General features: G+C 29.9%; 7 protein-coding genes across 13 annotated transcripts; 3 read left to right on the forward strand and 4 right to left on the reverse strand.

Moving 5' to 3' along the window:
* The first annotated feature begins 536 nt into the window (after positions 1-536).
* On the forward strand, positions 537-5,654 carry LOC100878226 (beta-1,3-galactosyltransferase 1). Of its 3 annotated transcripts, XM_076532384.1 has the most exons (6): positions 537-1,104; positions 1,199-1,580; positions 1,679-1,919; positions 2,392-2,657; positions 2,738-3,012; positions 3,333-5,654. In XM_076532384.1, exons 3-6 carry the CDS (start codon positions 1,679-1,681, stop codon positions 3,754-3,756), a joined length of 1,206 nt encoding a protein of 401 aa, XP_076388499.1. In that variant the 5' UTR covers positions 537-1,104; positions 1,199-1,580; the 3' UTR covers positions 3,757-5,654. The 3 variants fall into 3 exon arrangements, with proteins under 3 accessions (XP_076388499.1, XP_012142831.1, XP_003704342.1); XM_012287441.2 differs by lacking the exon at positions 1,199-1,580; XM_003704294.3 differs by lacking the exon at positions 1,199-1,580 and having other exon boundaries at positions 1,679-1,862.
* A 169-nt stretch (positions 5,655-5,823) lies between these two features.
* LOC100878111 (uncharacterized) lies at positions 5,824-8,048 on the reverse strand. The gene is made up of 2 exons (XM_012287445.2): positions 7,576-8,048; positions 5,824-7,414 (listed from the first exon to the last, which is right to left on the reverse strand). Exons 1-2 carry the CDS (start codon positions 7,622-7,624, stop codon positions 6,069-6,071), a joined length of 1,395 nt encoding a protein of 464 aa, XP_012142835.1. The 5' UTR covers positions 7,625-8,048; the 3' UTR covers positions 5,824-6,068.
* Positions 8,049-8,084: 36 nt separating this feature from the next.
* Pex5 (peroxisomal biogenesis factor 5) lies at positions 8,085-11,646 on the forward strand. Of its 5 annotated transcripts, none has more exons than XM_076532380.1 (9): positions 8,085-8,200; positions 8,262-8,542; positions 8,825-9,198; positions 9,272-9,719; positions 9,803-10,343; positions 10,423-10,591; positions 10,667-10,824; positions 10,890-11,057; positions 11,129-11,646. In XM_076532380.1, the coding sequence occupies exons 3-9, from the start codon at positions 8,851-8,853 to the stop codon at positions 11,166-11,168; spliced, it is 1,872 nt and encodes a 623-aa protein (XP_076388495.1). In that variant the 5' UTR covers positions 8,085-8,200; positions 8,262-8,542; positions 8,825-8,850; the 3' UTR covers positions 11,169-11,646. The 5 variants fall into 5 exon arrangements, with proteins under 5 accessions (XP_076388495.1, XP_076388496.1, XP_012142838.1 ...); XM_076532381.1 differs by having other exon boundaries at positions 8,418-8,542; XM_076532382.1 differs by lacking the exon at positions 8,085-8,200 and having other exon boundaries at positions 8,220-8,542; positions 8,825-9,005; positions 9,116-9,198.
* Positions 11,636-17,086, reverse strand: LOC100881132 (BLOC-2 complex member HPS3). The gene is made up of 3 exons (XM_003704152.3): positions 13,211-17,086; positions 13,014-13,128; positions 11,636-12,929 (listed from the first exon to the last, which is right to left on the reverse strand). Exons 1-3 carry the CDS (start codon positions 16,439-16,441, stop codon positions 12,748-12,750), a joined length of 3,528 nt encoding a protein of 1,175 aa, XP_003704200.2. The 5' UTR covers positions 16,442-17,086; the 3' UTR covers positions 11,636-12,747.
* Positions 17,087-17,525: 439 nt separating this feature from the next.
* borr (borealin-related) lies at positions 17,526-18,685 on the reverse strand. The gene has a single exon (XM_003704291.3). The coding sequence runs from the start codon at positions 18,524-18,526 to the stop codon at positions 17,666-17,668; it is 861 nt and encodes a 286-aa protein (XP_003704339.1). The 5' UTR covers positions 18,527-18,685; the 3' UTR covers positions 17,526-17,665.
* Positions 18,686-18,879: 194 nt separating this feature from the next.
* LOC100877774 (leucine-rich repeat-containing protein 51) lies at positions 18,880-19,894 on the forward strand. Its single transcript, XM_003704290.3, has 2 exons — positions 18,880-19,276; positions 19,358-19,894. Exons 1-2 carry the CDS (start codon positions 19,162-19,164, stop codon positions 19,837-19,839), a joined length of 597 nt encoding a protein of 198 aa, XP_003704338.1. The 5' UTR covers positions 18,880-19,161; the 3' UTR covers positions 19,840-19,894.
* Positions 19,833-21,824, reverse strand: LOC100881020 (cyclin-L1). Its single transcript, XM_003704151.3, has 4 exons — positions 21,454-21,824; positions 21,169-21,353; positions 20,505-21,089; positions 19,833-20,413 (listed from the first exon to the last, which is right to left on the reverse strand). The coding sequence occupies exons 1-4, from the start codon at positions 21,682-21,684 to the stop codon at positions 20,167-20,169; spliced, it is 1,248 nt and encodes a 415-aa protein (XP_003704199.1). The 5' UTR covers positions 21,685-21,824; the 3' UTR covers positions 19,833-20,166.
* Between the last annotated feature and the right edge of the window lie 540 nt (positions 21,825-22,364).

Consider the following 22,364-nt stretch of genomic DNA (forward strand, 5'->3'; position numbering starts at 1 on the left):
TGGTACTGTTTTTTGAGAAAGTGCGCGTAAGTATAAATTTCAAAGAACATGTAAGAATGAGACTTCAAAAATACTTAAACTTTTTCAATGAATTATTTGCAGACAAATATTGTTTATTTTCTACTATAAGATGAACCAGCTTGCTTTAAAAAGTAAGCATTTATTTGAACAAATGTAATTCTTTATTGAGCGAGCGAACCGAAGGCGAGCGAAGCTCTTATACTTGACTTTGCAACTTCTTTGTCCGCGTTTTTCTCTTGCACCACTCAACCAATTCAACCGGATGACACGGTTGACTATTTTTGCTTTAGCGTGAAATTTACTCGCACGCTCAACATTGTTAGGTTAGACGCGAAGCGCCTATTCTGTTCTTTATTTTCTCTTACGAGAGGGCGCTTGGGAGGTTTCCTCCCAATTGGCCCATACTAATAAGCGCCTATTCAAACAAACCTAGTTAATTCTTATGAATTAGGCATAATGTATGCCAATGCTCTGAAGCTGTTGCAAGTGGTGGGACTTTTCTGTCTTCTCCACCATTTTCCCTAGGAAGACAGACTTACAAGCGCTAACCAATTGCGCCACTGGTGCTGTTGAAACCAGTCTTACATATTTCTTACAAATCAAAGACAATCTATATATTCTATATAAATAATCTCCATAATACCATCTAGACTAGACTACTCATTAAATTATAAAAAAGAGATCACAAGACTGTCTTTATAACTGAAAGTGATTTTATGTTGCATTTGTTGCAGTCGGTTAAAAAAGGAAGCAAACACTATGAATACCTATACTTCTTGTTTTGCCACCACAAGTGTAAAAAGTTGATATAATCTTGTGGTTTTCAATTGACAGATACGTCATAAACAGAATCTCTCGTGCATTATTTCAAGCTGTTGATCTGAATGTAAGCAAGAATGACGTAAAATTGTTTTACTCTTTTATTATTAATTAAACATGACACCAGATCTGTGCGAAATACTCCGAAATTGCTCCGGAAATTACCAATTATACTAGACAAATTATATTTTTAATATAAATTATACGATGAAAGTAAATGGAGAACTGTCAAATGCGACGTAACGCAATCAACATATCTCAAAGGTAAGTTTGTTTACGATGCACAAATTTAATTACGCTGTTATATTTTAATTTTTATGGTACAACACTGTTATTTTATATTATATAACTGTTTTAGGATGAAGTAACTTTAAAACATTGATAGATTTAATTATTTTAATATCAATGGTTCCTACAAAATTAATGTTTGTATGATGCACTATTGGTGCATCTGTAATTTAAATAAATTCTCATGCTATAACTGCGCTAATATATTTATAACAATTATAAATATTGTTTTCATTAATAAGTCGATAAAAATAATTACAAAACAATATACATATAATTACAGAGAGTTATATTTTTCTTATATATTATAAGAAAAATGTTATCTATGCATAAATTTATAAAGTTAGATTTAATACTCCATGTAGTATATAATTTGATAATGTTTACATAAATAAACAGAACATGTGTATACATATATAAATTATGTATACAGATATGTACATGTTATAAAAGTAATATACATATTAAAAGTCAATTTTTGTTCTTTTGAATTAGAGTATTAATTAATAAAATAATTTAATGTAAAGAAATGTATATTGTTTATTCTTAGATGGATAGATTGCGATTATTACCATTGGAATTGCCATCAGCTACCAGTTTAAATACTAATGGAATGGTTAAAGGGAAAATATCATTTGTTCGACGATTAGCACTAGGATTTGTCATTTTAGCTACATTAGGTTTATTATATGTACCAGCATACCATTCTGCCCAAGGTCCATTTTTAGGCTTAGGTAAGACTCTATCTCCTGCAGAGCCTGTTGGTGACCCACACCCGGTAGTTTCCGTAGGTATGCATTCACTAACGGTGCTTGAACTCTTGCATTATAAACTAACCATTCTTGATATATAAATTTGCTTTCATTTTTTCTATTACTATTGTTAGGCAGTTGAAATTTATATTCTTTAGTCTATGCCAGGTTAACTAATATCATAGATTGTATAAGAAAAAATATGTTATAAAGAGGGATTTTTTGATAAGCTAAGAAGTAAAGTTAGTATTGTAATTATAAATGACTTATTCTTTTATATAATTTGTTTATCCTAAAATTAGAGTAAAAAAAAATTTAAATAGTAGAAGAAATAGTGGTAAGATTACATAGTTTTCCTTTCTTCAACTTATTATGCTTATATAATATTAAAGTATAAAGAGTAATTTATTTTTATTAGCATGCATAGAATTGAAATTGAGGTGATAAAGATTTATGAATATAATTTTATTTCGGTGATGGAATAAAATATTTCTAAATAATTTATTTACAGCACAGTTGCCAGGATGGACATATAATACCTCAAGAGATCTTTATATATATATTCATCCAGAAAATACAACATTGGTGTTAAATCCTACGGGTATATGTTCTCTGCCACCATTTCTCCTTATAGTTATTTGTTCAGCTATTACAGATTTTGAAGCTAGAATAGCTATAAGAAATACTTGGGCAAATAAAAGTAATTTAAATAATATATACGATTCAATAATAAAGGTAGCATTTCTTCTTGGACAAAGTGATAATGATACACTTAATGTATGTACCCATGCATAATTAAAATTACTAATTTCTAATACTTTTATTAATGATGAAATTAATAAAAGCTTTTGTTACAGAATGTAATAGTTGAAGAAAGTCACCAATATAATGATATTATCCAAGAAAAATTTTATGATACATACAACAATTTAACATTAAAGTCTGTTATGATGTTGAAATGGGTAACATCAAATTGTGGTCAAGCAAAATATCTAATGAAAACAGATGATGATATGTTTGTAAATATTCCTACTTTAGTAAAAACATTGAAATCAAGATCACAAACTACTAATACATTATTAGGATCTCTTATCTGCAATGCTAAACCTATTTTAGATCCAAAGAATAAATGGTAAGTAATATAAATGTTATGAAATAATTATGCATTGTCTGTCTATCACTTGAGAAGCCCTAAGAATACAGGAAGTCAAAAGATCTGGTCACCATATGTCCTTGATTTTAATCTTAATTGGTGGGTGTGTGACCATCCCAGTAAGATTTCCGCTTGCGCCGAAAAACCATGTGAAACAAGATATACATTTTATACTTTAATCAATAGCAGCAATATTCATTTCATTGCTTTTCTGGGGCTCTTCTTATGGCAGGCACATAGTAATAAGACTATATCTATTGGTTTTTTTATAGATATTGTTTTTTATTATGTTTAATCAGGTATACACCAAAATATATGTACTCAGAAAAAATATATCCTAACTATTTATCGGGTACTGGGTACGTAATGAGTTTAGATGTGGCATTTAAATTGTACCATGCAGCATTAATAACACCGCTACTTCATTTGGAAGATGTTTATATCACTGGTCTTTGTGCAAAGCGTGCAAAAGTACGTCCCGTAAATCATCCCGGCTTTAGTTATGTTCCTCGTAAATTGGATCCGTATATATTAAAAAATGCTATTACAGCACATAAAGTTAATGCCTCTAATATGTACGTGATATGGAACAAGTTAAATGACACGAATTTCTGTTGCGGTAATCATTCTCATACTGATAAACAATCAGTTACTTTAAGTCGAAGTAGTAGAAATGTTGGATATTATATAGTAAAAAGACGAAATCTCAACAAATGTATTTAACTGTAAAGAATATTTTAGCACCACATTTAATTATTGTTGATATAATTTTTTTTGTGATCGAATTTATTATTCTTTTTTGCCATTAACAGTTGTTATTAGTAAAATTACTATTTATTTTCTTTACATATTATAATATTTTATAATACTACGTTAATTGCTTTTAGGGTGTTAGATATTTGTAGATTATTTCAATTTCATAGACTGTTTTCCCATTTGAATAGTGATAGGATTTAAGGATACACTGTCAATTAGATCTCCTACATAGATTAATTTTTTTTACGTATATAAAATTTCAATAATTAAAAAATATTTATTTAGAAGAATCTCTAAAGATATTATTAAATAATCATAATTTAACGTATCCAATTTATATTGTAATCCGAAAATTTATAAAGAAGTGCAAAAGAGGCAGTATGAATATGTATGTTTTATAAGTAAATTGCCACAGTTATACTGTGATGTGTCTGCGTTTTTGGAATAGAAACACTGTAATACAGATGGTTCATGTATTTTCAGCAATTCGTGAGAAAATTAGAAATCTCATACAAAAAGATCTTGTTAGGAATCTTATAAATTATGTCAGTTTTATGATATTATATTGTTCCAAAAATCTGATTAATACTTGTTAATATCCTATGTTGATATGTAATTATTACTGCAATTGCCTACTTGCATTTGATTTTGAAGCTTTTCTATTATAAAAATTAAAAGATCTGTAGTAGTAAATAATATATTTTTATATTCTGTTAGTGTTATGAAATACTTCGAACATTCGTCACAAATTAAAACATCAAATTAAATTCATTTACATGAAAAAGCTCATTTCATATAATTGAAATTTCCAAGCGATTAATATCATCTAGTAAGTAAAATAGCAAAAGATATATAAAATACATTGTAAGTATACTATATTATACTTATTGCCTAAATAAAATGAAATCGTTCCAATATATTTAAGTTTTTATACGATTCTAAAAGAATTGTTACAAGAACACATTATATACATTTATATATACACACATATATTTTGCTATTTACGCTTACTATCGGTAATGTTTAATAGTTAATTGTTTTAAGTGAAAGTTTAGTTTGTTTAAGAATTGTATATTCACTATTGTATTTGTATGATATAGAATTGTATTAATATTATTTCAGTCTCAAGTAATGCTAATTCTCTGAGACCAATGCTGCTAAAATTTTGAAATTCAATATGTTATTTTTTACATATAATGCGGCAATTATGTGTATCCTATACATCTTACACAAAGTTTATGTAAATTTGCTGTTGCAATCGTATTATGGTATCTAAATAATAGCAATTATTTATTTAACATGTACTTTGCAGTTATTAATTTAGAATTTCATATCAATGTATTTATTAAGGCTAGCGATAATAATATTTCTAGTACATGAATTCGATTGTATTGTATTTATACGATATTTTAATGATTATAAGTGTAAGAAAGGATATTACTTTTTGATAATCCTATAACGAATTACAGAATTAGTGAATCAATTATTAGCTCAATTAAACAATATAAATGATATTATAATTCAATAAGCTTGTTGAGTGAAATTTGTTCACTTATAACAACAAAACTAAGATTACTAGACTCTGCAGAGTATTTTAGTAACTTTAGAAAATTTGTCTTATTTTATATAAAGATATTATTAAAAAAATTGTAATTAGCATACTACAAAATGTATGAAATGATTCTTAATGATAGATATTTGTTAAAAATATGTTTCTTCCCATTTTTACGAGCTATATGCAAGTAAATATCATCTGTATAAGATCGTAAGTGTGCGGCTGATTTGTTACGCTCCTATTAAATTGTTAAGGACAATTAATAAATTGTATAAAAATTGTGTCCATTAATAAATGTATAAAAAACTAAGATGTTAAGAATGTTTTAAAATGTGTAAAATTTAATATTTTTAAATTTTGCTGAAAGTTTGACATTATATGATTGTTTCCTGTTTAATTTTTGCTAAAATAATATAGAAAAAATAATTACAAAAATTGTAATAGTTTGCAAAAAAAGTTTTAATCAATAACACCATACCTATAAAAATATTAATTGTATATTTAAAGAATAAATATATAGAAGATGTTTTACATGCATAACAAAATGATTATTATATGTATAGAAATGTATATACAATTGCGGTAAAAATTATTACATATTTTTATACAAATAATTCTTTAATTATATGGAACCTAACAAACATTTTATAATGTTTCCAAAGCTTTTCGTTTATTACATTTCTTTTACATCTTCTTTGAAGGTTTAATTTTATCAAATGCAATATTACTTGTGATTACATTCTCTATTGCTTCTACTTTGTTTTACGTACTTTTTTTTCTCTGTTAATTCTTCAGTACCAAAATGAACAGCTTCCAAATCTGCACATAATTTTCTTTCTTGTTTTTTAAGAAATTTTGAATTCTTTTTTTTCTTGATCTTGGCATTTAATCTGTCTATCTTGTTTTTAAAATATACATCTGAAATATATTCACTGGAATCACTTACACGATTTGAATGTGTAGATGTTCGATCACAATGAAGTTTTGTTTGAAATTTATCTTTAGTAAAGAGCTGTAAAGTAGAATCACTATTTTGTGATTTCTTCAATTTTTTTGCCTTAGAACCAGCTAATTCCTCATCATTCCTAGTATCTGGAATACACTCATTAAAGTTACTTTGAATATCATTGTTTCTCTTTCTCTTTTTCTTTCCCTTCATCTTCTTCTTCTTTGCTAATTCTTTACTAAAAAGAAATGATGTATCAATTTCTTCTGTTTGGATGCTTTTAAAATCACCAGATGCAGAACCCCTTCTTTCTTTCTTTCTTTTACATTTTTTACTTTTCTCTTTCTCTTCTACCTTTAATCCTTCTTTGAGTACTCCATTATCTGTACTATGCATATCTTTTTCATTGTTATTATCACTTACATTACATAGATTATTTAACTGACGGGTTAAGGTATTTATACGCTTCTTAGCTTTCCTTCTATCGTTTTTAGATATTGTAGGAACTATTAATTCTTCAGTAAAAGAATGTATAGGTAATGATACAATGTCATTATTATTATCTATTTCGTGCTCATTACTTTCAGATTTGTTGTTATTTGTTTCTAATTTTTCTATGTTAGTATTTCTATATGCAGTAATGTTTAATAAACCTTTTTCCTGTTGGGCAATCCTATTTAGTTTACCACTTAATGTTAATCCATGTCTTGCTCCTTTGTGAGCAGTTCTACCGCCACATATTTGAAATAATTCTTCATCAGTTAATGAAACATTTGTAATACTAGGAGCATCTTCTACTTTAGATGCAGTAGAATTTTCTGTTATTAAATTGCCATTCAGAAGTGTAGAAGTTTTACGAAAATTTGAATACTTTAGAGAAGCTTGAAATTTCATTTGTTTTTTATTTGAATCTTCTGATAGATCACTTTTATTCTCTTTTTGAAGTGATATGAGAACATCATCAATTTGTGAATCAACTTTAATACTATTAGCTGCTTTATTATAAGCAGTTTCCCACCAGTTATGCCAATCTTTATCTTTATGTCCTACTCCTGTTTTATCTAATTTTAATTTTGTTTTTAATGCTTCAGCTATACCATTTTCATGTTTACCTAAACCTTTGCCTGTATTAATATAAAGAACAAGATTAAAATCTTTTAATAGACATTAACGGTGGACATAATTTTAGTGCACTATTATTTAAGTCCATTAAATTAAATATAGAATAAAGGTATACTGCAATATTTGTGATTTAAATGTAAATATCATAATGTTAACAACATACCTTCTGTCCACCCATATTTCATGAGTTGAGATTTCGCAAAATCATTCATGACTACTGTTGTATGACTACAACAGCTGTTGTTCTTTAGTTGTAATATAATGTCAAGTATTTCAATTCATTAATAAAGTAATAAAATATGTACAAGTTATAAACGATGTACGGTTTTCCAGAAATACATTTAGTTCTGTTACATATATATATAAATAAGGAAAAACTACGCCGTTTCCTGAAGGTTAACCCACTGTTTAAATCTTCATAACACTCGCATGGTGGCGTTACGGTAAACCTTGTGTACTAGTGCACGCCTTCAACAAAGTTTGTCCAATTTCAACATATTTTTTGCAGATAGTTTTAAATATATTTCATTTACATGTATTAAATGAACTTTTCATGAATAATATGAGAATTTGTTGTAACTATTTTAATAATATGGTCTTTTTAAATATATCTTTCTGCATAGAATATGATTCAAAAGTACGCTACTATACTGTTAACGTTTTTACATCCTCAAATACGTGCAATGCGTAAAATGCAAATATTATTTTTTATAGCAACTTTATTACTTTATAAATAATTCATTGATTAAAAGCAGTAAATTTAATTATAGAAGAAAAGTCAATTAAAGGTATATATTTTGTATAAAAAATTATGTATAGTTGTTACAAAAAAGATGTTCATGGCTTTAGATAGTTCAGCAACTTGTCGATGATTTGACGTTCACTAGCCAACTGTATGTAAAGAATGTCTTTGTAATATGCATCTTATTCTAACATTAACTTATACATTTTTTATGGTAATTTTGTGCGCCCCACCATCGTATGACGAAACTTATTTGATGCAAGTTACTGATATTGTTTGGTAGCAAAGAAATGATCACTCTCAAACATTGTGCTTGATACAAAACCATATTTCAGTGTAACATCAACGATATTACGAAAGTGTTTTGCGATATTAAAAACTGAAAAAGGTTTGTATATTCTACGTATTTGTGAATATAAAATTCAAAGTCATTTTGTTATTAATGTCAATACCAAATTTTTTACACTATCTAAATCAAATTGTTGAAATAAACATTCTATATCTTAAATATGTTTATCATCAAATTCTTTCAAGATTAAATAAAATTGATAATATTATTTTTGATTACTATTTTATCATTTGTTGATATTTGGATAATTTGTCATCTGTTATTAGATATTATAATTAGAATTTTTCAAAATGAACATAATCTGTTGGGTTATTACTACAGGTGAATATTAACAATATAAAAGAAAAATGGCATTTCGTGAATTAGTCGAGGGTGACTGTGGAGGACCTAGTCCTTTGATTCGTCTTACATCACATTTTGTAAGTGATCATGGTTTCAAAGAAGAAGGAATACATCGACCTTTTGAGCCTGTGGAATCTTTCCAAGCTTCAGATTCAGATCAGTTAGTTAAACAATTTTTAGAAGAACATCCTTCGTGTCCTCAAACATTTAGAATGGATAATTTATTACAAGAAATGCGTGAAATTGATCAAAACATTCATCCACCCATAGCAGCACCAGGAGTAGCTCAAGAATTAACTACTTTAGATACAGCTTGGGCAAATCAATATCTTGAATCAGGACGTCACTTTAATGTAATTATATTTATTTTACTTTTGTGATGAATGTCAACAACATTATATAATAAATAAATTACTGTTATTGTAGGAACACCATGCTGATGATATTTGGAATCCGGAATCAGAACAAACTTCAAACACAGAAATTCAACAAAAGCACGAACTAGGATTAGGACCTAAGTGGGCTGAAGAATATATAGAACACAGTATAGATGCCATACAAAATGATATGAATATAGAAAACGCAACACAACCAATGGAAAACAATGATAATCATAACTTTGCATACTCAAAATTTATGAAATTCATGAAACAAGAGGGAGACATCTTAGTTGATAATGATCAAGAATCACTGCCAGATTTTCAGGATTCAAGCAAAGAGTGGTCTGAACAATTTGAAAAAATTAATGAAAAGTCTGAAAGTAAAGTTTCTGATAATAATACTCAAGAAGATGAGATCTTAAATAAGGTTGAAAAAGAATCAGTTGTTGTTGATAATTGGATAGATGAATTTCAAAAAGAAAGTACTTCTTCAGGTTAGTATTTATTGTAATGCAAATTAATTTTACATTGAATTAGATTTCTCTGAAAATACACAGAAAAAATTATCCTTATTTAGAAGCAGACAATTATGAATCTACATTTGTACAACTTCAAAATGAGTTGGAAAAGATATCACCTTCTGAGAAGTTGTCATCTAAACATCCATGGCTTTCAGAATATGACACTTTTTATGATCCGTTTAAAGATTACGAGTTTCATGAAGAAAATCCAATGAAAAATCTGCCAAATGCATTGGAAGAGGGTAAGAAACGATTAGAAGCTGGAGATTTACCAAGTGCAATACTTTGCTTTGAGGCAGCAGTACAGCAAGATGAAAAGAATCCAGAAGCTTGGCTACTTCTTGGTAAAACCCAGGCAGAAAATGAGCAGGATCCACTAGCTATTTATGCTTTAAAACGTTGTTTAGACATAGATCCTGCAAATGGTACTGCTCTTATGGCACTTGCAGTTTCATATACAAATGAGTCCTATCAAAATCAAGCATGTATAATTCTTAAAGAGTGGTTATTAAGAAATGAAAAATACAAACACCTTTCTACAAGAAAGACTAACACTGAACCACAAACAAAATTCAATGTATCGTCTATTTTATTTGAGTAAGTAACTAATAGTTAAAATTATAAATTAAAATTGTGTGTAGATTTGTGCTAATAATATTGTATTTGATTCCGCTAGCGATGTACATGAAGAAGTAAAAAATCTTTATATTCAAGCTGCGCGTATAAATCCTTTAAACGAAATAGATCCAGATGTACAGTGTGGGCTCGGTGTACTGTTCAATTTATCAAATGAGTATGATAAGGCTTGTGATTGTTTCCAAGCAGCCCTGCAAGTACGCCCTGATGTATGTATAAAATAATTTTTTTCCGTTATATGTGTATTAGCATTATTATATTATTAAAAATAATATTTATGGAAGGATTCCAGATTGTGGAATAGGTTAGGCGCGACTTTAGCAAATGGTCAAAAATCAGAAGAAGCTATAAACGCGTACCATCATGCCTTAAGATTATCACCTGGTTTTATTAGAGCTCGTTATAATCTCGGAATTTCTTGTATTAATCTTGGTGCATATAAGTAAGTACAATAATTGTGTATAATACAACGTTTATTACACATCAGAATTATTTATTGTTTTGTAGAGAAGCCGGTGAACATCTTTTAATAGCCTTAAATCAACAAGCTGCGGGTCGTGGAATGCAAGGTGAAAATTTCTCTCCAAAGGCGATGTCGAATATTATTTGGTCAACGTTAAGGCTTGTCATTTCGTTAATGCATAAATACAATTTAAATGAAGCTATAGAAAATAGGTATGTCTAAACAGGTACCTTTACTGAAGTCATAAACCTCTTTGCACATACAATATCATTTATTTTTTCAGAAACTTATCAAGGTTGAACGAAGAATTTGAAATTGCATAACTTTAAACTTATTAAATTTATTTGATAAGGAAAAATAAACCTTGTTTAATATTTAAAATACCACAAAAAAATAGTTAAAAATATTTTTTAATAAATATAAAAATGTATATACAAACAAACACTAGGATTGCTTTCATATAACAGTGTAATTTCTTTATTACAAAAGGGGTTAATTTAAAAATACTAAGTATCAAATTAAGATATTCTATACTTTTAGAACTTTATTAAATAGCTATATCCAATAGGTATATAGCTTTTTATTATTTCATCTTATATAAATTAAAAACGGGTTATAAATTGTATCTATATAATAAAATTGTTATGCATTTAAAAGTTACGTAAAATACTTTAATCCCTGAGCAAACTAATAAGATTGAAGATGTTAAACAAACACGAGTAATTTCTACTTTTTTTTTAAACAGGTAAACAAAATTATAGTAAAAGTACGACACTATAATAAAGAAACATTGTGAGATGAGTTACGTATATATTATTTATCATAATTTATAAATATAATAGATCACTTCTAACATAATTATATTATTAGATTTATAACAAAGAGAAATGAGTCCTAAAGGCACATCAAAGTTACATATTCTGTAACATTCAGAAAGTGATGAAAATTCTACATCATAAGATCAACGAATATAATAGAAAGTAACTATCTCAGTAATATGTGTTTTTCTAAACACATGTCATCCCGCCCTTAATGAATAAAATATAAACAATGTTCAACGGATTCATAGAAATATAGAAACAACAGTCAAAAATACATGATCATCATTACAGAATTTCTTAGTTCAGTGTAGAAAGCAATCTATTATGTTAAATATCATACGTACAATGCGTATTGATAGCTATATCTTCGGTTCTGTATAAATTTTTATTAACTACGGTTCAACTATTTCATCGGTTAAGGGTAAGATAACATACGTCTAGACATAATACAATATATCTATATAGAACATTTCAACAATCAGTTATAGATGAGTTACTTTTATCTATAATATTTGTCTTAAATTTTTGACATATTTTGATATACTTTTACCCATAAGAATTTTGTGCGTGACTACGGTCATAACGAAAATTAAACGCTTAATGGGTAAAAAAGGTGTGCACATTTTAAAAAGTATAAACAATAAAATAGTCAAGATATATCGGTAATTGTGCATTTGACACAAATTTTTTTATAAACTTATTATTATAAGTAATTAAAAAAAAAATACTTATGAAAGCAGAATTGATAGTTGAAAAGTTATTTAAGAATTTAAATATATTCTGCAAGAAGAAATAGACTCTTAATTTTAAAGAATTGGATTCAATAGTTACATGTCAAATAATTTTAAGCGTAAAACTACGATTGATTAAGACTTTGCAAAGATCGTATCACATGTAGAATTATTGTTCTCAACAAATTCGACTAAGTGTTATTTGTTTTATATGTATTTCTTCTATATAATTTTCATGCAACAGAACTTTCTGTTGCACTTAAGTCATACTGTTTTTTGTTTCCAACCGAAGTAAATTGGACCTATATTAACGTCAAATGACGGTGAAGTTATTTTACTGAAATTGCCGTTCACAATTTTAAAGTTGATAACAGTTGTTGCCCAGTTTCCATTATCAAAGATTTAACATGTTCCGCGTGCATGATCTGATTACACATTTCACTACATTTCTGAAATGCTATTACATCGTCTTTCGGGAGAACACGATGTAGACTCTTTAAAGATAATGTATGCGGCAGGTAACTTAAAATTGCTGAAATGTTAAAAGATAACATAGTAAATTTTTTCACTGTAAATAAATTCTGACTTTTCTCTTGATTAAAATAAGATCGTGTACCTTTCATGATTTGCGTATACAAACAATGCATTTCTTGTCGCGCGATTGATGAAGAAATTTTATTTTGCGTTAATTCGATTAGATATTTCCATTCAGAGTCTTTGGTATACATATCCTGAAATACATAAATAATCTTGTAAAATTTAATCTTATAAGAAGATGATGTAAACTAATGGAGCAAAGTACATGATAAACACCTTCGCATATTGTACAACTACTTGAGGGCAGTTATCCATTAGGAGCGTTGTTACTTCTTCCGTGTTTTTAATACACAGAGTTTTCAAAGACAGGCCGCCATCAATTTCTTGCGTTTCAAGGAACTGTTTGACTTCATACAAACATTCGTTTGGTATAAAATCACAGGATAATATAGACTGCAACTTAAACAATTCCGTAGGTATAGTTTTCTCAGTGTCAGTCTTGTCGATATTAGCTAAGTCCTTCAGATCACACGTATTTAACACCTTCTGGTAATCTTGTGCATAAGGAGGCATTCCGTTCAAATAATGTGGTCTGAATTTTGCGAACATGAAATTGTCGTAGCCTTCTTGTACGTTATTATCTCTACTTTCTAATTTGTACACTTTAGTTTGAGTTAATTTGCCTAAATACGATCGCACTAATAACTTAAACGCTTCTACCAAAGCGAAATCCGTGCGTATTTGATTCTTGTTTATAACAGATGAGTCAGTAATCAACTTTGTACTGAAATAATTGTGAAGATATTTCTCGAGAAAAACTTGTAGGGTCATAGCCGCATTGTGCCCATCTCTACCGACTCTTGACGGTAGGTATTCTAGAAATACTTGTATAATTTGATGAAGAGACAAAATTCCATCATCTTCTATTATCTGTATTAAAATTTCGGCGAACGTTGAGTTTTTCTGACGCATCAACATGCCGGCGAAGTCAGAGAACGTAGGAATCATCGGACTTCTTTTCTTCATCGCAGTCATATCAAACAACAAGTCCCAATGTTCTACAACTATTTTTTTTATATATAGCGCCGAAACTGGTTCGAGTATTTTTTCCGCCTGCTCTTGTTTCTCAGCTTGTATGTGCAACAATGCCAAAGCTAATTTGACTAACTCGTCCGTTTCATATAATAACAAGATATGGATTAATTTCTCTGTAGTATATTCTCGCAATACGGGACTACTGAAGATCAGTTTCAGCAAGTCTAGTTTCTTCAATTTGCTAATAATTTCCACGATATTAAATCCTTGGAACAAGGCATCAGCTTCTGAACCACTTTTCATCGTCAGAAGTATATCCGTTAGAAATGTAATAAGGCCAGGTGCATCTTGACTCGACTTTCTTGATAATACTTCTGTGGGCTTTAATCCCGACATTTTGTAATAAGGTATACAGAAATCCCAATCAGACTCGTACTCGGAACGGATATAATAATCTCCGAGCAGAGCGCACGATTGATTATACAAGTTCCTCAATTTTAACCCATTTTTGTTAACGCTATCATCGAGTTCATTTTTGTCCGAACTATTATAGTCAGTGTCTTTTGCCAAACGTATCAAAGCATGAGCCTCGCCCAATAAATGTCTGTAAGTGCTGGGACTTGAGGACTTGTGACTTCTTGCCGCATTTAAAATGTCATAGTATAAATTTTCCAGCTTCGGTAAAATCAAGGAGTACAAAGTCCAAGAATTATCAGCTTTAGCTAAAAGAACTAAGTAGTTTTTACTGTGTAGTAATTGCTGTATGCCTAGAAACGGTCGTAAACCGATCAAGCAAACAGGCTCAGAAACGCTAGGGCATGTTATTTTTATATTATCGATGTTACTCGTCGTTCTTGCGATATGATGGGATATGCGTAATGTATAAGACTCGAGACCAGCTTCGGTCAATGCATGTAAAGCAGTGTGTTCCAGTGCAACGTGATTAACAGGCGCAGTAAATGGATATGTAGTTAAACAAGTTACATCTGTAGGATTTGAGCTGTTAGCAGAGAAATGATAAAGATATCCTTCTTGAAGCGTACACAATAAACAGCTAATACCCTGTAAATGTGTATACTTGTCTGATCTGAGAATCGATTTTTTCACGCAAGAATTGCTGCATTCTTTTTTCATATACAATGGCTTTAGTAAAGAACAACTGAACAGTTCAGAATTTCCATCATATTTGGAATTATTATTAGCTGCCATTATTTTAAGAGACAACAAAGTTTTTATTGTATAATTTTCTGACCATCCCAGGTCAGGAGAATTCGTTTTAATTATAATTTTTATGTCTGATGGATTCAGTATGAAAGGACTTAAAGTATGTCCAGGTCCTGCTCGTTCTAAACTTATAGATGGCAAATTGATAGTCAATGATTGTGAACTTCCATCTATAACTTCTTGGTCAATTAATCTTTGTAACTCATCCTTTTCATTGTACATTAAATAATCCAAATCTACAACAGCTTCATTGTTATTAAATTTTATTTTTTTCAGGTCACCTGTTTCTAATTTATTCCATATATTTGCTTTAGAATTTTTATGTCTTCTGCTTTTGGATTTTGTAGTTGTTCCAAAGGAATCATTGTTTTCTGATATAGTACAGTGGAGATCTTGAACACAAATTTTGCCTTTTGAATTTGTTGCTGTTAATATTGTATTGTCATCTTGATTTCCCATGTTATTGCTATTTTCCACGAGCGAGGAATCAGTGGATATAGAAGTTTTATCAATAGATGAAGAATTTGTAGAAGTTAAAGAACTCAATTGGTCAATGTCCTCATACATTGAATTAGTCAATCGAAAAACACATAAATTCGATTTATTCATGACTGATATAAAGTCCTCAACAATTTCCATATGAGTAGGACAAAATGAGAATCCTAATGACCATGGTCTAGCTTCAAAATCTATAAATTTCATTTTTGATACTTGCTGAGTTTCAATCTTGAATTCGTGAAGAATGGCACTATTTCCTGAGGCCACTAACAAATTACCAGTACTCTGACAACAAGCAATTAATGTGGGTTGCACACTCAATGGCAGTTCTATCATTTCTAAACTATTTAGTGGTCGATTTAAACTTGGAGTGACACGGCCTGCTATTCTAGCACGCATAGGTTGACTTTGATCTTTTACTATTGCCCAATTTACATAAATTCTAACAAACTTTGTTGCTTTTCCAATGTGATTATTAACACTTGCATCTCTGATCACTTTTGATTCTAATGTTACAACATAATCTCCTTTGGTACAATGTACCATTTGATTAATGGTATCAACTGTTGGAAAAACAGTATGTAGTTTAATATCAGACATCATCAATTCCCACGCTTCAACGCAATGCGTTGAAAGTGCTAAGAGGAGCATTTCACGTCCAGATGCATTTGCTATACAACTTGCAGTTGGTTCCTCAATTTGGGTAATGTTTTGTCCCAAAAAATTATGTACTGTGATTACACGCACCATGTTGAATGTTATACTATAAGAGCCTCTCAAACATATCTATGTTATATTTAGAAGGAAATTATTATGATTGTTTCTTGAATTAAATTGAATAAAAATTTGTATACATGATTTAAATCAATATCATTCAAAAGTGTATTTTTTATTGAAGGTTAACTTGCATTTCATAATTAATTAATATAACTTATTTATAGAGAGACACGAAGTAGTAATTTCGTTGTTTTTTTCTGGAACCTTGTAATTATAGCGAGGTATAGGTTCAATTATACAAGGAAAGATATTTAACATTAGCTCAGTGCGTTAAAGTTAGGAGAAACCTATTGTAATGATTGTAATCGCCTATAAATCCGTGTTAACAAACTCAGTAGCGTGTACTTCGACATTCTGAATTCACTTTTCATACATGTACAACACTGTTATACAACGAATAATGTTGGAAATGACAAATTATAGTGAAATGTAGGACGACTACATCACTTTATACGAGTTAGAAAGACCACTAAGATATTTTAAACATGATTAATGCGTTCTAAATGTACTGTTACTATGAAAATTTTAAGAATGCAAATACGCCGTTGGTTTGACAGTAGGCAAACTTGTATGCGCATGTACACTTACAATTAGCACGTATATATACATGTGCAAATTACGCGCCCCGATTTTACCGCCTATCGAATGCGAAACATTTACCATTTTAAAAGATTAAAAGTGTTTGGTATATTATTATATATTATTTTATTGAAAATACATGTTTCAAACAATAAATATAATAAACGTAAATACTATCATACTTAGCTTTGATGGTATACTATAAAATTTTTTTATGGTATACATTACATATAATTTTATGATGTATTGGGATATTCAAGTTATAACACAATTATCATATTTCTCAATTTTTATTACAATCGCGTAAAAACATACATCTGTTGCTATTAATATTAATCTTAATTACATAAAAATTTTATCTTAAATGTTAATTTGTAGAAAAATAATATATGTTTTCTAGTAGTCAGATCTTATATATTATACATTACACAAATGTCAAGATAAAATGCGATAGTAAATGATATTTAAATATATTAAATTCAGTGTAATTTAGTTTATTTTAATGATGCTGCTTACAATAAAGTTGTAACAAAGTATCCAAAATACACATCATGTCTTAACACAATAGTTAGATATAAAAGGCACAGGAAGAAATTTATCCTATCAATGATTCTATATTTATTTTGCAGAGATAACTTTCTCAATATGGTTCTTTAGAGTTTCTAGCTGCCTCATAGTTTCTGGATCTAATTCAGGAATATGTGACATACGTAAACCATCATTAGGTAATAGGGATATAACGTTACCATTGGCCAAAGGTACATTAATATTAGCTGTATCTTCTTGAACAATTGCAGAAACTAATAAAGGACTACCTTGCATACTAAGAACCATTTCTCCTTGTCGTGGACGTCTTAATACATTTAATGGTGTGTTTGGTTTGATTTTTGGAGTTACAAGACCAAACTCAAGATTACCAGGTTTCAAAGTTGCAGGTGTCTTGAATTTATTTGATTTCATTGATTCTTTAATCCTTTCTTTTTTACTTGTCTTCTTTACAGTGTCTTGATTAACTTCGCTATGCTTAATCCTACTGTTTCTTGAACTACTACGTGTTCTACCAACATAGGTACTGTCTGTAATTTTTGGTGCTCTAGACGAGCGAGTTGTAGCGACGCCTTCGGTTACATATCCGTCGTCGGATGCAGTAATTCTATTTTTCTTTCCTTTCACTTTTACTGTGACAGACGGTAATGAACAATCATCCACTGACGACGAAACTTCATCACAAGTTTCTTTCTTATTATCGATCTCGTAATTAAGTATTTCACCGAGAGTCATTTGTCGTATTTCCGATGGAAGCCGTGAAAGAGTAACATCAATGAAAGTTTCAACGCTTTTTATTGCCATTCTTGCTTCTCCTTCCATTTTTAAAATTCGTAATTGTGCCTGACGCTCAAAATCTCTTATTAATAAATCACTTTCTTCGGCAAATTGCTGTTCTTGTTTTGGTTTTCGAACATTTTTCGTTCGCGGCATTTTTAATAAACGCAATGCCAGAAGTCTATATACTATTTTCTTGTATTACACGAGTTTGTTTATTCTTCAAACAAATTCTATAAATTTGAGTAATTACAAAATCTTTGCTTACATGAATTCAATGTTTTTGATTCTCCTTGCCGCCGTTAAAAGTTTATAATTTAACGTCACTGTTCATGTGAATGTAGGATGGTGAATTGATGCTATGAAACGAATGTTGGAGTAAGCGCTCTAGCGTCGTTTATCTGTATTACATTTCGAGTGTTCAAAAATACATCGAAATAATTTTTTAAATTTTAATTTTATCGGCGGTAAACTTTTCAAAATAAGCGTAATTTTATTTATAAAATTACTAAATTTAAACATATAAATTGATGATATCTATTAAATTTTGTAAAAGTTGCTACTTTTAATTCCAAGTTAAGTTTCTAACAAATTGAGAATGTATAACGATTATTGGATAAGTGACTATCTATATGGCGATAGTTGGATGATAACGAAAAATTGTAATAATATGCGAAGAATTGATATGTGACTTTTAATAAACATATCGAATGTACTGGGAACATTAATGTTGGAGAAATTTTATCAAAATTTACCTAAAAATATTATTCAACGATATTCAATAGATTGAAATGGATACTATTACTTACGAGGATCCCCATTCTGATTACAGACGAACCGAACGACAAGAAATGTTGATAGCTCCACCATTGGACTTGTCCTTTAAAAATGCAACTACGCTGAATGGTACGTTGTATCATACAAAGTTATAAAATTGTATGTATCCGCACATCATGTATATAAATAACTTTCTTATTATTCCAAGAGAATTAGCAGGTAAACGACCACAGGCTGTACGAACGGGTAAAGTTCCAATGCGAACATCTGCAGATCGTTTTATGACATGTTCGTTATGGTTAAGCAATAATTTATTAACTTCAATGGACGGATTCGAAGACCTTGTACGCAAACTTCTCGATGATCCTAAGCTCCTTAGTTGGGTTGATCTTTCATTTAACGAAATAAGCAGCATTGGTGACGATATTGTACACTTTCCGAATTTGAAAATTTTGTACTTACATGGAAACAAAATTTCGGACATCAATGACATTATAAAACTAAAAGGTTTACATAATCTTAGATGTTTATCACTGCATGGAAATCCTGTCGAAAATATTCCGGGGTATAGGGGATATATCGTTCATATCCTTCCACAATTAGTAACAATAGACTTTTCACAAGTAATCTCGAATGAAAGGAAAAAAGCTACACCGGTCGGATTTTATAAAATGATACAAAGTGATACATGAATATAAAACTTTATTTTCAAGTTGTATTTGTATTAAATACACGCCTTCTTAAGTATCATTATTTGTAATATTTTTTTCCGGTAATGTACCGCTTTTTTCGAGGTACTTTGACTTAATATTTTTAGAAATAATTTGTTTGGAATCTACAATTTTTAAATTAACTCAAGATATGTATCATACAGTAGAAATTAATTGTCCTATTCAAGTTGCATGTCAATTAACAGAGGTAAAAAAGGCCTCGTATTATATTATAAAATGGATGCAACTGCTAACGTGATTGCAGTGTCACTTGTAACGTATCAAATAATATTTTATATATTGTACAAGTCAATGCCGTCTGTGTTTACTGCGATGTTTACTTGATTTTTCTACATCTCTATCCCGAGATCGACTGCGCGATCTGTAACGACTACGGGACGATTTATGACTGCCAGATCGCCTTCGTTGCGCTTTCTTCGGTTTCCGAGAACGTCCATGACTATGACTGCGAGATCTGCTTCTACTATGTTTCTTTCTCTTGGAATGTTTTGTTCCTTCACCCCTAGATGGTGAAGTACTAGGAGACTTTGAGCGCCTATATAAAAATGAAGTTATTAATATATTAAATATAAAGAACAGATCAATGAAATAAAGTTTCTTACGGTACTCTGTTAGCAATACTCTACCTAGGTGACTTTGTACGTTCGGGTGCCGCGTGTGTACCGCTACGGCTAATAAATCCGCCCCAGGCATTATGATGTTTAGGCAGTGGTGGACTTGGCGTGTGACTATCAACATCTCCCCCTCTTGCTTTTGTTCTAGCTTCTTCGTACTGACGACGGAGCTCTTCTACGCGTTTTTCTAATTGTTCAGGTTTTACACGAGGTCGAAAATAGAGCCGCAATATGCGGCGACATACATCTCTAATTGACGATTCGTTAACTTTAAAGAGAGAAAACCAGGCAGGCGACGTAGGTAAAGGAAGTTGAAGTTGCCTTGCTCCCAAATACACGCATGCACATGCAACTGTCTCAGGCTGATGTCTCAAGAATACATCTGATCTCAACGAATCATTCATATAATTCCAACACTGTTGCATCAGAGCATGATTTTTTTCATATCCTAGCACTTGTAAATACATAACAATAATTTTGTGAGGATGTTTTACATGAACGCAAAAGCCTAATTCTTTCAGAACTCTTCTTTCTGATTTAATCACTTGGTTTTTTAAAGCTACATAATTTTGATCGAGGATCACAGGCTGTATTGGTCTGAAATAAGTAAGCAATTGATAAATATAAAAGAATTACGGGTACTTAAATAATATTATGGATATGAAATTATACTTACTTTTGGCTAGAGACTTGTTTAATATGATTAAATACGTTAATAACATCCCTGATACGTCTAGGTGCCTCTTCAATTTTACTAGCTAAACAAACACAACCCATTGCAGTTGTTTCCATATTATGTCTAACTAAGGATTTACTGTAATAAAATCGTTGAAATATTACTTGTCCTGTAGCCATTGCAACCTGTTTGAAGCGGTAAAATAAAGAAAGATTATATGTTTGGAGGTTATAGAGGTTATACCGTATATAAACATTTTGTTTACTTTCAAACAAAATCACAAACCTGCGGTAATTTCAATAAAATACCAGCCGTTTGAATAAGTTCACATCCTAATATCCTTAAATCAGTTTCGGTTTCGGCATCCAACCCATCTAAATGCGACGGCGTCGAATTAAGCTTTTCTTCGGGTAAAAGACAATTTTGCAACGTTAATACAATCTTCCCGTAAGGCTTGGTATTTCCTGTAGTTGTATTTTTTGCTGGAGCTGTAGAATTTTCTTTCGTATTACTCATTTTAACTTGTACCGCTTAAACAAACTTAAAACTTGTACTCATTTAAACACTTATCACACAAAAGGTTAACCTTTCAATTTCTGGAATACCATACCTCAGATATATATAACCTTAAAGTTATACATTTACTTAGAGAATCATAATTCTAGAGCAATTCGCTCCTTCGAATGGCGCCACGGTCTGCTTTGAAAACCGGATGTTCCATCATCGTTTATTTTTATTAATATTATACGACACATATAATATATATGTAATATTAAAAAGAATAAATATTTTATTTAATTACAAACATGTGTCTCATTTCGTATGATTATTAATGCACTAAGTTTCTACGAAAAATAATATATACATTGTAATGAGTATTGTTCGTGCATTCAACTGATTATGCATTACTTCCGGCAGAAGACATTAGTCAGTAGTTTGCGGAACGCCTCAGCGCGTAGATTTGTTCTCTCGAAAAATACCGAGTGATAAAACGTTTAAAAAAGTAGTGTAAAATGACGAAATATAGTTCGTGATATGAAAATACAGTAGCTAAATATCAAGCTATATTGTTTGAACGGTATGCTTCAAAAACAAATCATTAAAAACTATTCTTTACTTAAAGGAAAAAGAATCTAAATAATTTAAATAAATAATGGCGTATGTTCAAATGTTTAAAGATTTGAAACTTACAAAAG

Source organism: Megachile rotundata, chromosome 6 (assembly GCF_050947335.1).
Source record: "Megachile rotundata isolate GNS110a chromosome 6, iyMegRotu1, whole genome shotgun sequence".
Classification (NCBI taxonomy): Eukaryota; Metazoa; Arthropoda; class Insecta; order Hymenoptera; family Megachilidae; genus Megachile; species Megachile rotundata.

Coding starts and splice junctions, on each gene's coding strand:
- Pex5 (XM_076532380.1), top strand. CDS start 8,851: ATGGCATTTCGTGAATTAGTCGAGGGTGACTGTGGAGGACCTAGTCCT. Junction 9,720..9,802: donor AAAAGAAAGTACTTCTTCAG/GTTAGTATTTAT, acceptor ATCCTTATTTAG/AAGCAGACAATTATGAATCT. Junction 10,344..10,422: donor GTATCGTCTATTTTATTTGA/GTAAGTAACTAA, acceptor TGATTCCGCTAG/CGATGTACATGAAGAAGTAA.
- LOC100877774 (XM_003704290.3), top strand. CDS start 19,162: ATGGATACTATTACTTACGAGGATCCCCATTCTGATTACAGACGAACC. Junction 19,277..19,357: donor AAATGCAACTACGCTGAATG/GTACGTTGTATC, acceptor TTATTCCAAGAG/AATTAGCAGGTAAACGACCA.
- LOC100878111 (XM_012287445.2), bottom strand. CDS start 7,624: ATGAATGATTTTGCGAAATCTCAACTCATGAAATATGGGTGGACAGAA. Junction 7,415..7,575: donor GAAATATGGGTGGACAGAAG/GTATGTTGTTAA, acceptor ATATTAATACAG/GCAAAGGTTTAGGTAAACAT.
- LOC100881132 (XM_003704152.3), bottom strand. CDS start 16,441: ATGGTGCGTGTAATCACAGTACATAATTTTTTGGGACAAAACATTACC. Junction 13,129..13,210: donor TAGTTGTACAATATGCGAAG/GTGTTTATCATG, acceptor TATGTATTTCAG/GATATGTATACCAAAGACTC. Junction 12,930..13,013: donor GTATACGCAAATCATGAAAG/GTACACGATCTT, acceptor TTAACATTTCAG/CAATTTTAAGTTACCTGCCG.
- LOC100881020 (XM_003704151.3), bottom strand. CDS start 21,684: ATGAGTAATACGAAAGAAAATTCTACAGCTCCAGCAAAAAATACAACT. Junction 21,090..21,168: donor AAACAAGTCTCTAGCCAAAA/GTAAGTATAATT, acceptor TACTTATTTCAG/ACCAATACAGCCTGTGATCC. Junction 20,414..20,504: donor GAACGTACAAAGTCACCTAG/GTAGAGTATTGC, acceptor ATTTTTATATAG/GCGCTCAAAGTCTCCTAGTA.
- LOC100878226 (XM_076532384.1), top strand. CDS start 1,679: ATGGATAGATTGCGATTATTACCATTGGAATTGCCATCAGCTACCAGT. Junction 1,920..2,391: donor ACACCCGGTAGTTTCCGTAG/GTATGCATTCAC, acceptor ATTTATTTACAG/CACAGTTGCCAGGATGGACA. Junction 2,658..2,737: donor GTGATAATGATACACTTAAT/GTATGTACCCAT, acceptor CTTTTGTTACAG/AATGTAATAGTTGAAGAAAG.
- borr (XM_003704291.3), bottom strand. CDS start 18,526: ATGCCGCGAACGAAAAATGTTCGAAAACCAAAACAAGAACAGCAATTT.